Below are 15,576 nucleotides of genomic sequence, written 5' to 3'. Positions count from 1 at the left end.
AGTTGTTCCAATATTACCAGGTGCAAAAGAGTAGTCAGGATCTACCCCCGTAACACCAGCGTTTCGCAGGACGTGGTCTTGCAATTTCCACGACTGAGACCTGGAAGCCACAAATGCATATGCGGAGACATCCTCAGTCGAGAAAATTCCTAAGCCTCCGCAACGCATAGGGAAGGAAGCCAACCTCCACTGGAGGTCCCCAAAATGCGGTCCTCCACACACAACAATATCTTCAATTGCCCCCCGCAGGCCCGCATCAAAGATGGACACAGCCTCTTTGACATGTTCAGGTTGACAGGTCCGGCGCCCAAACACTAACTTAGCAACCCCCATGCACGAGCGTAACAAAAGGAGCTCACTTTGGGGGTCCCTCAGGTCCGGCAGGCGTTTCATAAGTTCAACCGCCCTCAAAGCTCTTTTAGTTGCCAAAGACCGAATAAACCCTGCATCCCGACTAACCGCTCCCCCCAAGAGTTTAACTCCCATCGCAGGCCTGCTAATCTCTCCAGGGAATAAACCCGACACTTTCTTCGAATTATCACATGACGGCCAAAAAAACCTTTGTTTTTCGAATACTAAGCCTAAGCCCTAGAGACGCCCCCTCTGAGCGAATAATGCCCAACGCTCTAGCGACATCCTCAGCCTTATCAATAATAGTGTCATCGTCTAAATACCAAGCATGGAAGGGCAAGGGACAGGTCCCCTGCACCCTAAGGATGAGCGGATGAAGGACCAACGCAAAAAGAAGAGGGCCAAGGGGGTCCCCTTGCTGCACCCCAGTAAAAGCCCCGATATGAGTATCCCCCACATATAAACGTGCGGGGCGGGCATATAAAAACTGGACCCATGGGAAGATGGATGGACATATGCAGCTAACTTCCCTGAGAAGGGTCGTCCGATCCACCTCGTTGAAGGCGTTATAAAAATCAACAGTGAGCATAGCCAGGGACCCGTCAGAATGAAACGCGCTCAAAAATCTGTTAGCACTATGCAATACCGCTTCTGCCCCATTAGGGATCCCAACCCCGAATTGGAAATCCCCTAGATAAGCAGCAACCTTTTTCCCTATTTTACTCATAGCGACTTTCGACACCAATCTTTTCCAAATGGCCCCCACTGCGATGGGTCTAATTCCATTGTCAGGCTTCAACAGGGGGGTCAACGGTGCCGAAGCAATGAACTCCGCTAGAACTTTTGGACAAAGCCCCCCAAGCCACAAGTTGACAACATCAGTGATGGCCTTTAAGAGCCCAGAGGCGGTCGGAGACCCCTGGCCACAGAAAGCGTCTAAAATATGTTGGGCCCGCAAACCATCCCTCCCACAAGATGTACCTTTCGGGAAGGTTTTAATACATTCCAAGACACAATCACCGTCCACCTGCAAGGCTGGTTCCGATGGCACGACGGAGGGCATGGTCAGGGGGTCCACCACAGGATGTTTATCAATCAATGCTCTCAAAGTATCCCCCCGGCAGACGCGACCCCAGATGAACACATGACTTTGATCGCCGCTGTGTAATGGCCGTCCGCTACCTTCCGGAGGCACTGCTTGATATTGCCCCCTCCCTCTTCTTTATGTTGGCAATCCCACATCACTGGAAGTTCAAGGAGCGGTAGCACCAACTCTTCTAAACCTGCCCCATCTTTCCAAACAGTCAAAGCCCGCATAATGGAGCTACATTGAAGCGATTTCCTGTTACCGGACCTTCGTTCTTGCCTAGTAGCCGGTTTGACAACACCTAACGTGCAACGAGGCAACAACAAAAGTTTAACCCAAGCCTCAATAGACCTCGGGGCATCCACCACTTTACGGAGCCCCCCTGACAAAGCCTGGGCAAAAGCCATGCGACACGCAGGCGGGATACTCTTGACAATGGCAATAGGAATGGCGAGGACGCGCTCAAGGAGAGCGACATCTACCACAAACGTCTCAGATTGACCACTCCCAAATTCCACCTGCGTATCGCGGGGTTGAGGGATCCCCACAATAAAATCAAAGTCGCCTCCTGCACGTGGGGTGCATTTAACAACTTATTTTCCGTGTAGACAAGGCCTATTCAAGGCATGTAGGGCCATGCACTCCCCGCATAACCAGTTCTTAAGCAAGCGCAAGGTTTCGACAACGTCATTGTAGAGTTCCAAGTCCGAAGCAAGACGCTCCTTTAACTGATCTCTCCTTTCCTTTACATTGAAGTGATCCCGCTGAAAATGCATGAGTAACCTAGAGTACCCTTGTATCCCGGGATACCATCTTTGCAAACATGAAAATTTTTAAAGGGGCAACGCCAAATCCCCGTGCCCGAGCTAGGACCGGGCTCTCCACCACATGCCCTCATAAATCACTTAAGAAATTAAAACTTTTTTTGTTTTTGGAAACAAGGGAAATTAAAATAAAATTTGGTGTTGGCATTTAATCAAACACCTGGCGGGCATTACTAGCGAAACCTCCAAACTAATGCCATTCAAAACAAATCGCCCAGAAAATGAAATGCTAGAAGACCAAATAAGCAAAAACCGAGAATGAGTGATGACGGTGGCAAAATAAGGGTGGAGCAGTGAGGTGGAGATGGGGGGGGGTAACGGCAGTGGCGGTGGTGGGTGAGAGGCGGAGACGGAAGGGGAGGGTTACGGTGGAACTGTGAGGCGGAGATGGAGGTGGTGGGTTAGGGTGGTGGGTAATGGAGGTGGTGGCAGTAAGTTTTTCAGGATTATGCTTGCTCTTTATTGATGTATGAGTTTTTAGGTTAAAACAAAATAAAAATTATAAATATGTTGGGCTAGAAAAACTTTAATAAAAAACGTCATATTTTATTAGTGTGCAACGTATCAAAATCTTGTTGGGCAAAAATAAAATTTAAGAAAAAAAATGAAAAAGAAATATAGGGTTAAATGGTAAGTCTGCTTATAGTTGAGGAGGGCTATTGTGACTTCATGATGAGACACAGGGGAGTTATACAGATTTGCTTAAATAACTTGTACACTGTAAATACAAACCCCATAAAAAAAGATAAAAATGGCCCCGCTATGTCGATTGTTACATCGGTGGTTCATGCAAAAAAAAATAATAATAATAAGTTTATCTAAAGGTCCTATTGCATCAATTATTTCAAATCATTAAGTGGCTTGCAAATCCACACATAAGGGGAACACATGGTGGGCTTTAAGAGTAGAATTTGCTGATTTGCTCACATTCAGGGTGAATGTCATAATTCACAAGAGCATTTTATAGTCATAATAAGAGGAGGTAGTTAAGTGGTCAATGTTCAATTTTTTTACAACAGCTTTTATTAAAATTAAGAAACTTAAAACGTCGAAAAAACTAACATTACACCAACATTTCCTATCTAAATCAAAAAACTTAGAACGAAGATTCATCTGCAAGAAAGATACTTTGATGTCGTCCACAATTTTGTAGCACAAAATCCTTTTTTTTATTAAACATCTTAAATGCCGACAAAATTAAAACCATGAGTTTACATACATATTTATTAATTTTGAGTAACCTTACCCACCTACACTCATTATGAAACTTCAATTATTTATTCGAAAAGTTGTTAGAGAATAAATTTTATAATTCAAAATCATTATAAACTCAATAGCTCAAATTCAAAACAAATTTTAAATAAAAAAATCCTGATAGCTCACTCAAGAATATAATACAAAAATCCTAGCTTTTATCGATTTTAAAGCGATTCACGAGTGTCAAGAACCCGACTGATAAATTACGAAATTGGACCAGACCTGATTACTAAAAAGAAAATATAGACCCCGGTTGTACTAGTATATATCATTTAGTTTGTGTTTGAAACAGTTTTGGTCAATCAGTTGGTATACCTAGTTAGACCAAGGCTCGTTGTCTAAAACTATATGCAGTAGTGAAGCTTGAACGAAGATACCTGGGAGGCGGAGTCAAAATGTATTAAAAAATCACAAACGAGAGGGGCCGGGCTCAAATTTTCGATTGAAAACGGCTAAATTTAAACTACGTATAAATAATTTCGGAAGAAAACGGGTAAATTTACATGCATGTGCAAAAAAACAGGGGGGCGGGGGCCATCCCGGGCCTATGTATACTTCGCCAATGACTATATGGGATCGAGGCATGTTGTACTGCAATATTAGGTTGTTATTTTGAGTATTGATTTGTACAAACGTGGATTTTGATTGCAATTTTGGTTTCCAATTATATATGGTTTTGAAACATGTTTCACAAAAGAGTAAGAACCAACATATTACATGCTTCACAAAAGAGTAAGCCCTAGATATTAATGGATAGTCAAATGCACTCGTACTCAACTTATTTCTAATTAGGGGAGAGTGCCATATGTGATAAAGTTACCCATCACAGGCAAATTGCATCAACTTAAACTCAATACTAATGTTAGCGGATACTATTAGCTTTTACATAAATTATGATTGTTTAAATGAAAACCTTGAAACGTCGAATTCATGGACAAATGTTGAAGTCAGATCTCAAAATGACGAACTTGACAATCTTGTTGGATAACCATTGAGAGGCTTCTAAACATGGTGAGGCGTTAACGAGTTTTAAGTTTTCTTAAATATTCATCGCTTTTCCCCATGTTGATTGACTCCTTGATTCCTTCAAAGTTAGTGCCATGATTATTCCACACTCGCACTCCATTTCGTGTAACACTATCAAGAATATCCATTTTTAAATATAATAAACGTAACATGTGGACCTTCATATCATCAATATTATACATTTTGCCCCAGATGATCGGCTCTTAAAAAAACTCACGGATTTGTTTTGGTTGTCATGGTGGTGACTTCCCATGTTGTCACTCATTTTAGTACAACTCATATCTGAACACGCTTAACTGTGGAGTTTTTATATGATTCGTAACCAACTAAGCTCAAAACACGTTGATGATTTATTATGAACAAAAAATCTCTTTTGTTCACGTCAGATATAGAATTTGCTTAGAACATTATAATTGGTCAATTTAATCTTCTCGAACTCTTATCATTACAATAAATAGAATAAAACAAAAAAAAAATAATACAATTTTAAAGATGCTAACAAACAAACATGAAGAATCTCTAGAATAAATATCAGAAAAGAATCAATAGATAATAAACAATTAACCACATTAAAAAATCACAACAATAAGAATACAACACAGTCACACCGTTGAACCCGTATATAACACGTCTATAAATATAAAATACGTATACAAATATTTATAAATAGTAAATAAAAACGTGAAAAAATAACCAAGGTAGAAATACAAATACAAATACCCATAACCCATGGTCCACAAGTCTTTAATCTTCTTCATCAACCTCAATCCTCAATATTGTAATCCTGATCCATTCCCATACAAATATACAATACACCTTCTTCATTCATGTTAACCCTATATTATTATTATTATTATTATTAGTACCTCAATCCATATGCCCAGTTTTGTTGATTTCAATCCATAATATATATATAATATGGCAGCTGTTGAAACGCTACGACCGATAATCCACGGTCAAATTTATTCCATTCACCATCCAATTCACTCGCATACTCGCTTCCGCCATAGAATAATTCATGATAAACCCAATCAATTCGTTACCAAATCATCCTTATCCATTCGTCCGTACACACAATCTAGGGTTCCCTTAATGTTAAATTCGTTTGGCGGTGGGTTAGGGTTTCTGAAGATGAATCCTAGAAGAGCGGATTATTGTTATAATGATTATAAATTGCGTGTAAATAATAGTTCATGTGAGCATGATACAGAGTCATCAGGTAAGAAGAAGAGTGAAAATGAGAGGGATAAAGTGAGTAAGAAGAGTGATAAGGGCGGGAAGAAGGGGAAGGGTGGCTGTGGTTGGAAAGGCGGCAGCGGGCAGTGGCGGTGGCAACCGATAATTCAGGCGCAGGAGATCGGTGTCTTGTTGTTGCAGTTAGGGATTGTTATGTTTGTTATGCGGTTGCTCAGGCCGGGTATCCCGTTGCCTGGGTCGGAACCCAGGGTGCCGACCACGTTTGTTAGTGTCCCGTATAGTGAGTTTTTGAGTAAGGTTGGTAGTAATCAGGTGCAGAAGGTGGAGGTGGATGGGGAGCATATCATGTTTAAGTTGAAGCAGGAACCGGGGGTTGCGGAAAGTGAATTGAGTAGTGGGAGTGTTAATAAGATGCAGGATTCAGAGTTGTTGAGGACGGTGGTGCCTACAAAGAGGATTGTGTACACGACGACGCGGCCTAATGATATTAAGACTCCGTATGAGAAGATGCTGGAGAATGATGTGGAGTTTGGGTCTCCGGATAAGCGGTCTGGCGGGTTCTTGAACTCTGCGTTGGTAAGTTCTTCTGTCAAGTTGGTTTACGTAGATAAAGATAGTATGTTAATGGGAAGGTGTTTTAAAGTTACCTGTTTATGTTTCTTGATAATATGGTTCTGCTTGCAGTTGCTTTTACGCGTGTGTTTGATTATTTATGTGTGAAAAGAAATTAATGCCAGATAAAAGAAATTAATGCACGTGTGTTGCAATTGCATGTACGTATTGCTGTATTAATATTATGACAATTTTCTGGTGTGAATTAATAAATTTTACACTGGATTTTGTATGTGAAAACTTTTGATGAAGCCTTGTGTGCTGTTATGTCGATGGTAAGCAAAAAGAACCTTGGAAAGGAATTAAACAATATGTCGTTGCATGCTCAAAGTTTCCAGTTTTATGCTACTTATGCATTGTTAAAGTTGCAAGGTGCAGTCAGCACAAAAGGCTAATTTGTCACCTAGGTGGCTAGCACAAGGCGTAAAAGGTCACACTGAGATAAAAAGCGCAATTATGGAATGCGTGTATAAAATAGGCAAAGAAAACGAAGAAGTTAATACCAGTCCAGATGTAATAGAAAACCTAGCAAAACTGGCAATTAGAATCATCTAGTTAATACAATTACGGAAGATAACAACATCGTTGTCATTGCTCATCATCACTAAGATCACCAAAATAAGCTTTCATTTTAAAATTCGTTTGAGTGGCATGCTTCAAGTTTCTCTACTGTGTCTTCTCCATGCTAATCATCCCTTCATCTTCTAAAGTCAGTGAAGTTGAAGGTTTGGAAAACATTGTCTTTGTTTGTTGCCTAGTGCTCCTAACTTCTCCAGTCCCACTTGCATTTGCTATGTCAAGCCATGCCGAGCTGTCATTATCGAAAATTAACTGTTTTTCATCCATCTTTCTTGACTCAGCAACCATTCATTGCTATTATGCCATTCAAAGATATAGGATCATAGACAACATTTTTATCATGATGATTTTGAATGGTTTTGTTGTTTTTAACAAATGTTAGGTCTTGTAGCTTCTTGTGCTCTAGTCTGTTTCTTTTTCCAAGAATGGAAGAAAGGGGATCGGGACTTAATGTTAAAATATACGGTCTAACAAACGTTAAAATCTAAAACCTGAAGAAACGGCAAGGTTTCCAAAGCACCTATTTGAACCTTTCTCGCATCTGGAGATAGGTTCACCTACCTTGGGTGCAAGTTCTATTGAAAGTGATGCATTGATGTGCAATGTTAATGTATATGTATATTCAATCTAAAACAGGTGTCTATAGAGCCACCCATAGAGTATCAACTTATATCTCATTATGAAACCGTCTGATCCTTAGGATTTCCTGGACTTCTTTTTTATTTAGCTATGATTGGCATTTTAAGGGGCATGGTTTGGGTTTTAGGCCCTCTAATGTATGCTTATTTACATCAAAGACATTGTTACTATAGAGAGTCACCACACTTTCTATTAGTCACCATGTTTCAAGTTTCATGAATTATCCTTTGATCAGCCGTATAGGTATATACAATAAGAGCCATAAGTGCACCAGGCATTGATCGTTGTCCCTTGGATCATTCTATGAGTCGGCTAACCAATATTTACCCTTGTTTATTTTCACTTATAAGTTATAACGTTAACTTTTACCAATATTTTAGTAACCTACTCTTAGGGGATTACATGGCTCTTAAACTTTATCACTAGATGTTACATTTCTTATTCTTAAAATCTCATTTCCAGACTGTAATGAAGGTTCTCTTTGTGATTTTATCATATTTTCATTTATACCATGTCAGATAATCTAATGGTTTAGCTTCCAAATAGTTTACCAGACTCTTATAGATACGCTGCTAGGCTAAGGTTTTATGTATATCTTTCTGAATGCCGTTTTTTTCCAACTTTGATACTCTCATTTCACAGGCAAACATCTATCCCTTGCATTACCACTTTTGCAATTATTAACTATATTTCATTAGGCTGCATTCATGGCTTGTGCCTAATGTATCTTTTGGTCAGATTTCATTTGTATCTAATCTTAAATGTTTTACTTTCATTTCACAGATAGCTTTGTTTTATGTTGCTGTATTAGCAGGGCTACTGCACCGTTTCCCTGTAAGCTTTTCTCAGGTACGAGAATGCTTAACACAATCACGTCATGCTTAACATGCTCGAAATATCTTCTTTCTTTAGTGGTTGAATGCTTGCTTTCTCATCAGAATACTCCTGGTCAGCTAAGAATCCGCAAGTCAGGTGGTTCTGGTGGATCAAAAGTTTCTGAACAAGGTGAAGTCATCACGTTTTCTGATGTTGCTGGTGTTGATGAGGCCAAAGAAGAACTTGAAGAAATTGTAGTAAGTTCATAGTCCATAGTTTTACACATCACAACTCACACGGCTTTCTGATTATCCATTCTGTTTTATGTCAAATCAACTTAATCAGGAATTTCTCAGAAATCCCGACCGATACATACGACTTGGTGCTCGCCCTCCTAGAGGTGTACTTTTGGTGAGTTCAAATTGCTTATCGATCATGGAATACAGTTAAGATTTTGTTATATTGTACTTCAACGATAACTTATATGTGAAATGGATTTGGGTATTTTACAGGTTGGTCTTCCTGGGACGGGTAAGACATTATTGGCAAAGGCGGTAGCTGGTGAAGCTGAAGTTCCGTTCATTAGTTGTTCTGCAAGTGAGTTTGTAGAACTTTATGTAGGCATGGGTGCATCACGTGTTCGGGACCTCTTTGCAAGGGCAAAGAAGGAGGCACCATCAATCATATTTATAGACGAGGTTTGTATTATAATATTTAGTCTTGTGAATATATACAAATATGCCATGCTCAGTTTTATAGGTTTTGTTAATATAATCTGTTTTCTTCTTTCAAGATTGATGCTGTAGCCAAGAGCCGTGATGGTAAGTTCCGCATTGTCAGCAATGATGAACGGGAACAAACTTTAAATCAGCTGCTCACGGTATTATGTTAAAAACTTTAAAAAACATCTTTTTCATTCAATGATTTTCACTCTTATAAGTCTATAACTATAATTTCATGTGCTTTAAAATTTAAACTGATCTTACAGGAAATGGATGGTTTTGATAGTAATTCAGCTGTAATCGTTCTTGGAGCAACCAACCGTGCTGATGTGTTAGATCCAGCTCTTCGTCGACCAGGGAGATTTGATCGTGTAGTAATGGTATTTACCTTTCTAACAGTTTATGTTTACTCAATAATCTCAAATTCAAGTTTTTTATAATAAAAATTGGGTATTCTTTTATAGGTAGAAACACCTGATAGAGTTGGAAGACAAGCTATTTTGAATGTTCATGTTTCTAAAAAGGAGCTTCCTTTGGGAGATGATGTGGATCTTGCTAGCATTGCTTCCATGACCACTGGTTTCACCGGGTAACTAATCAAACAAGCCGACATCCACATTTCAGTTTTTTTACTTTCTAAACTTAAAATTACTATTATTATATCATCATACAGTGCGGACCTTGCAAATCTAGTAAACGAAGCCGCTTTGTTGGCGGGAAGACAAAATAAAGTCGTCGTGGAGAAAATTGACTTCATTCAAGCAGTGGAACGCTCAATTGCTGTAAGTCTCTCTTCATCGATGTTGACTATTTTGATCCGATGTGGTGATTTGGTTTGACTTCAACGTGTCAAATGGGTAACATTACAGGGGATTGAAAAGAAAACAGCCAAGCTGCAAGGTAGTGAGAAAGCGGTGGTTGCTCGTCACGAAGCGGGACACGCGGTTGTAGGCACTGCAGTTTCCAAACTTCTTGCGGGTCAACCACGAGTTGAGGTAAGATATCTCAAGCCTAAAGTATAATAATATACCATAATTATTGGTGATGATATTCTTTTTTTCCCTTCTTATCAGAAACTAAGCATACTGCCTAGGTCAGGAGGGGCATTAGGGTTTACTTACACTCCTCCAACTACCGAGGATAGATATTTGCTTTTTGTGGATGAGTTACGGGGGCGTTTGGTTACACTTTTTGGAGGGCGTGCTGCTGAAGAAATTATTTACTCGGGTCGTGTGTCTACAGGCGCGCTTGATGACATACGTCGAGCCACTGACATGGCCTACAAAGCTATTGCTGAATATGGTCTTAATCGGACTATCGGGCCGATTTCGTTAGCAACACTTTCAAATGGTGGCATGGATGATTCTGGAGGGTCTGGTTTTGGAAAGGACCAGGTTTCTTTTTGTTTTTAATTTTTCGTACCGTGAATTTAAGATTACATCATTTTAAAAGTAAGTTTGGTTGCTTATTTGCTTATGATATATAAATGTAGGGTCATCTAGTGGATCTTGTTCAAGGGGAAGTTAAGTTGATGCTTCAGTCAGCACTAGACGTGGCGCTTTCGGTCATGCGTGCTAATCCTACTGTTTTGGAGGGCCTTGGTGCCTATCTTGAAGGTAATGCTTCCTTTATTCTGATTGATTTGGGAAAAAAGTTGTTTGTGTTCATTTGGGTCGACTCAAGAAAGCCGGTCAAAACGGGCTCGCTATTATAAAATGTTAGTTTGGAAGAGATCCAAATGGATTAGCACCACCGATGACCATTGTTTGTCTCCCCACCACTGCCAGTACTGTCACAGTGTCACCATGGCCGCCTTCAGCGCCGCCGCTGACACTGCCGACATCGTTATTTTCGTCTCTGCTACTGGCGTTGCAACAGCTGCCATCTCCATCATTGACGTTAGCTGCCATTAAAAAGATATAGCGGTGAACTTATTTTGTTACTTTTTTCTAAAACGACTTATTTCAACCTGAGTTCATTTGGTCATAACTTGTTTTGACCCAAACCAAGTTGTACTTTGTTAAAAGGCCGGTTTTGACCCGAGCTCATTTTGCTCAGAACCCATTTTAACCCGTCACATGACCCGCTCGGTTTGCCAAACTTAGTATCTACTCTACTAGCTTAGTACTTGTTAGTGTTGGCAAATGGGTAACGGGTCGGGCTGAGTCGGCTTGAAATTTAATGTATGTAATATGGCTCCACAAGTCTTTAATTTTTTGAATAAAATAAGTTGAAGGTTTTATGCATGCTCTTGGGGTAACTTTTGATGCGTTTAAACTATTTATTTTGAAGCTAGTTTTTATTATATTTTGTAGAGAAAGAGAAAGTTGAAGGGGAAGAGTTGCAAGAATGGTTGAAGTTGGTGGTTGCGCCCGAAGAACTTGCCGATTTTATTAAAGGCACAGAGAGCTTTTTCCCTCTACACTCTGCAACACCTGAAGTAAAGCAGCTACTGTAACACCATCATTCATCCATCTGCAACTTTTGTATATTCAAAGAATCAGGTAATTAGGTTTATAACTCATATACACCCACCTCTTGTTCTTCTGTTGCAAATTCTTGGAATTTTATATTTTCGTTGTGTCGATTTTTAGCCGATCCCAATTAGTTTGGGATGATGATAAGGCTGTCGTGTACGTATGCGACACAGGTTGTAATTTTCTGTGACTTTTTAACAGTAAAATTAATAACTTTTAGTTGACCAAAGTTGTTGATATATGTTAACAAAATAATTCTGCTTTGTACATAATTAATTGTAGCTGTAGCCCATATTAATAATATATTTCTTAAATTAGTTGGGACAAAAACATTCTACTTACCTTCATATTGGTTTAAGCGTGAAACTTATAGCGATGAGTACAGGTTCGGTATTGACAATAGCTAATTCTACACCCAAGAGGGTCCGAAAATACAACAAAAAAATCTTCACACCAACTGCTGTAAAGTAGACAACATATGAAACTTGTACTTGTTATAATACAAATTTCAAGGCGTGCATGATATATCCGCCAAAGTTACTGCCTCTTGCACAGGCATCCTGAATGAGTCGATCAAAACTAAGCGTCGGCTTGGATTCAAAACATTATTATATCTTAACTAACATTCAAAACATTATGTTATCTTAACCAACATTCAACGCACATCAATACTTACTCTCATGGTAGTAACCTCGTGGCTAGGCTAACAATTGTTTTGTATAGGAGGACTACTTTAAGGCGCTATATAACAATTTGTTAAGCATTGCAACAATTTTGATGTTGCATCATATTGCAAGGCACAAATCCAAAAATAAAGAAGAATTTGATAAGTAAAAGATTGGAATAAGATTTGGTGAAAAATCAGCCATTGGTAGAAATTCAACAAAGTATCGATAGTTTTTAGAACGGCAACAATCTGGTTCAGCCGTTATGACGAAAATTTCTGGCCGAATCACTTACTACGATTTTAGGAAACAGAAAACTGGACAGCCAGCTTAAGTGAGCCTGGTTGACGGTCGGGTTATACACTTATACTGGTTTGACAGTTTTACAGTTTGAGCCGATTTTGTATATCTTTTTAAAGAAGGGGGAAATATATAATGAGCGACATGGTAGGTTTACATGATTGGTTCCAAAATCGAAGCTGATATGAACCGTTAGAGCTGTCAAACCGTGAAATCAAACCATTAGTCTCAAACCGGCTGACTTGTTTTAGTTTGAACAATTAGATCGGTTTCAGCGGTTTATGAATTCTTTTTATCTGTTTTCAAACAACTTTTAGTTGGAGAGTTATAATATCAACCATAAATGTTAGAAATCGTGTATAAAATTATAAAATAACAAAAATGGAGAACTTATTGAGGAAATTGTGTATTTGGATTAGTAATTCAAAGACCCTCATGAGATTTACTTTCTTATTTATAAATAATTACAATCAAAACAAATCAATAGCAACCCATATATATCAGAAACCAAGAGAAGGAAAAAGAAAATGGGCTTTTGTAAACAACGCACTGGGCTGGATTTATTCCACTCTCAGCAGCCCATTTAAACTGGGCCACCCAAAAGAACAATGAGTTCTAAACTCGTTATAAAATGGGCTCAACACTTGGGGAGATCACTCGGCGGTGGGATAACAGATTCATTCGGCCCATTTCCGTTGTCCACAACAAAAGCCATTTTGAGTCCCCATGTTGTGTGCACTTCCAGATGACAATGCATAAACCATACACCTAGTAAATTCAAAGTAGTAATAAGTTTTACATAAAATTCACATAAACACAAAAAGATAAAGATTTTATACCTGGATTATCAGCCCGAAATCTTATAGCAGTCCAACCACCGGTCGGGACACCAACAGTGTTTCTCTCAACAGGGTCAACGATATTAAAGCTTTTTGGATCTTTATTTGGGTCAAAGTTCCCAATACCCCTTCCCACGACGAAAAAGTTGAACCCATGTAAATGAATCGGGTGACTTTCAGGTGTGATCATCCCAGTGTCTTGCAAAACTAGTTGCACCGTGGAGTTATAAGGAAGTCGATATAGCTTTGTACCCGTGTTTGTGGCAAAATTCGTTGGTTGTGTGCCGGTATAATTATAAGGCGTCAATGGTTTACCAGGAAAATCGTCAGTAAAAACTCCGCTTATGTTAAAGTAATGTGCTTGTAAAAGAGCTGTTGTTGGCATGACAAATGTGACATTATTAATATCTGCCACCACCCTACTACCATTAAGACATGTTTTGCATGGATTGATTCCAAGTCCAATTGTGAAAAACAATGACCGGTCAACGGTCAATGGGACTTTAGCCGGATAAGTTGCGGAATTCAAGCTTCTAAGAGAAGTTATGAATGTGTTGGCCACAGGAGTTGAATTCTGAGGCGGTGGAGCAACGAGTTTAACAGCAGTGGAGGTTAGAGTACCCGAGTAATGAAGAGAGGCGGTGGCAGTAAAATTGTCAACAGCTATCGGCGCATCCATGAATGGAGCGACCGCCATTAGGTACTTCCCGGCTTTTTGAGTGGTGGTCAAAATGGCGTTTGTGGTCTGGCCCGGTGCTATAAGTATGGTGTTGGTTGTGAATGGTTTGACATAAACTGCGTCGACTTCGACGACCGTAAGGTTGTGGTTTGCAATCCTGAAGAAAAGCTCTTCATTGAGTGCAGCATTGACTATTCTTAACATGTATGTCTTTCCTTGATCCACATGTAACTTGAAGCCTCCTGTTTTATAAAATTTTAAGTTTTTCACACATAATGTCAACTTATATGTAGTACTCATGCAATGAAAGAAATAATAAAAGGAAAGGGGTGTAAGTATTAACCATTTGCTAAGCAACCCGCGATAGGCCCAGGATTCCCGTTGATGGTGTGAGCATCTGAAACGTTAGGGGCTCGTCCTAAACTTTGTGCTTGGTTAATTACAGCTTCGGTGTCTGATTTCCACCATTCTCCTGTATTTTTTATTGTCGAGAGAAACGTAGTATTTATAAAAGTCGTTACACAAGGGGACGAAACGAAAGGTAAGCATTACCTAGGACGACCACAACTTCTTTACTAGGTTTTGGGAACGGGTATGGAACTCCACGCTTTGGCAAGATGACAAGGGCGCCATGAACCGTGGCTCTTAACCACAAGACGTGTGCGTGCCACCAAAGTGTACCTCTTTGACCTGTTAATGTGAAATTGTATAAGTAGGTACCTCCTGGCTGAATCGGGCATTGTGTAATGTATGCAGGACCATCAGCCCATCCGGTCCTTAGTTGTCGTACTCCATGCCTGTCGATTAAATACACATAGACCAAATGTTATTAAACTTAAAAAAAACTTATTAGTTTTGTTATATTTTTGTGTCTAGAATAAGGATGACTAACCAGTGAATGCTAACGTTATATTTAACATGGTTGACCACTTTGATAGTCACAATGTCATCCTCCCTAGCAACTATTGTGGACCCCGGGAAACGACCATTAACCGTTACTGTTGGCTTACTTGAACATAGTCGCGTGGTATTCGTCATTACCACCTGCATGCATTATCAAAACATGTTAAATATATAATGTATATACGTTGAACTAGTTACATAATCTATTTAAGGAGCACATACATTAAATTTGTAGTTACGAATACGACACTCGACTGTTGTAGGGAAAGCACAAGCCCCCAACACCGCTATTACCGCCACAAGTCGTAACCATGAGGCTGCCATTTCTGTTAGAAGCAAGTGCTCAATGTTTTTTTTCTTTGGTGGTGTGACAAATGGAACACAAACCTTATAAACGAAAGATTAAGGACAACTGCTCAAATGTCATTTTAACCTGGTAGGTGGATAATTAGGAGAGATGGTAGACCAATAATAAAAAGGGTGTAATTTACTTTTGCTTGATAATATATAGATATATAATTTGGATTAGTTTATGACTTGTAGCTAATATCTTCCTTAGGAACTACACAATGTCCGAAAGTCGTCATGCATCAACTTCCAACT

The 15,576-nt window shown here is 39.4% G+C and overlaps 2 protein-coding genes across 2 annotated transcripts; one reads left to right on the top strand and one right to left on the bottom strand.

Moving 5' to 3' along the window:
* The first annotated feature begins 5,433 nt into the window (after positions 1 to 5,433).
* Positions 5,434 to 11,816, top strand: LOC143542118 (ATP-dependent zinc metalloprotease FTSH 9, chloroplastic-like). Its single transcript, XM_077034785.1, has 13 exons — positions 5,434 to 6,318; positions 8,356 to 8,421; positions 8,511 to 8,645; positions 8,734 to 8,799; positions 8,901 to 9,086; positions 9,182 to 9,268; positions 9,377 to 9,490; positions 9,575 to 9,699; positions 9,784 to 9,892; positions 9,980 to 10,105; positions 10,184 to 10,504; positions 10,603 to 10,726; positions 11,426 to 11,816. The coding sequence occupies exons 1-13, from the start codon at positions 5,464 to 5,466 to the stop codon at positions 11,566 to 11,568; spliced, it is 2,457 nt and encodes an 818-aa protein (XP_076890900.1). The 5' UTR covers positions 5,434 to 5,463; the 3' UTR covers positions 11,569 to 11,816.
* Positions 11,817 to 12,996: 1,180 nt separating this feature from the next.
* Positions 12,997 to 15,347, bottom strand: LOC143542124 (laccase-4-like). Its single transcript, XM_077034793.1, has 6 exons — positions 15,196 to 15,347; positions 14,963 to 15,114; positions 14,623 to 14,867; positions 14,414 to 14,542; positions 13,392 to 14,312; positions 12,997 to 13,320 (listed from the first exon to the last, which is right to left on the bottom strand). The coding sequence occupies exons 1-6, from the start codon at positions 15,295 to 15,297 to the stop codon at positions 13,190 to 13,192; spliced, it is 1,680 nt and encodes a 559-aa protein (XP_076890908.1). The 5' UTR covers positions 15,298 to 15,347; the 3' UTR covers positions 12,997 to 13,189.
* Positions 15,348 to 15,576: the final 229 nt, after the last annotated feature.

This window comes from Bidens hawaiensis, unplaced genomic scaffold (genome assembly GCF_021521415.1).
Source record: "Bidens hawaiensis isolate Kalapana, Puna unplaced genomic scaffold, B.hawaiensis_p1.1 tig00012782_1, whole genome shotgun sequence".
In the NCBI taxonomy this organism is placed as follows: domain Eukaryota; kingdom Viridiplantae; phylum Streptophyta; class Magnoliopsida; order Asterales; family Asteraceae; genus Bidens; species Bidens hawaiensis.
Note: the sequence above shows the minus strand (reverse complement) of the source record. Positions and strands in the feature narration are given on the sequence as shown.

Coding starts and splice junctions, on each gene's coding strand:
- LOC143542118 (XM_077034785.1), top strand. CDS start 5,464: ATGGCAGCTGTTGAAACGCTACGACCGATAATCCACGGTCAAATTTAT. Junction 9,491..9,574: donor GATTTGATCGTGTAGTAATG/GTATTTACCTTT, acceptor ATTCTTTTATAG/GTAGAAACACCTGATAGAGT. Junction 10,727..11,425: donor CCTTGGTGCCTATCTTGAAG/GTAATGCTTCCT, acceptor TATATTTTGTAG/AGAAAGAGAAAGTTGAAGGG.
- LOC143542124 (XM_077034793.1), bottom strand. CDS start 15,297: ATGGCAGCCTCATGGTTACGACTTGTGGCGGTAATAGCGGTGTTGGGG. Junction 14,868..14,962: donor TATAACGTTAGCATTCACTG/GTTAGTCATCCT, acceptor TTTAATCGACAG/GCATGGAGTACGACAACTAA. Junction 14,543..14,622: donor AGAAGTTGTGGTCGTCCTAG/GTAATGCTTACC, acceptor TAAAAAATACAG/GAGAATGGTGGAAATCAGAC.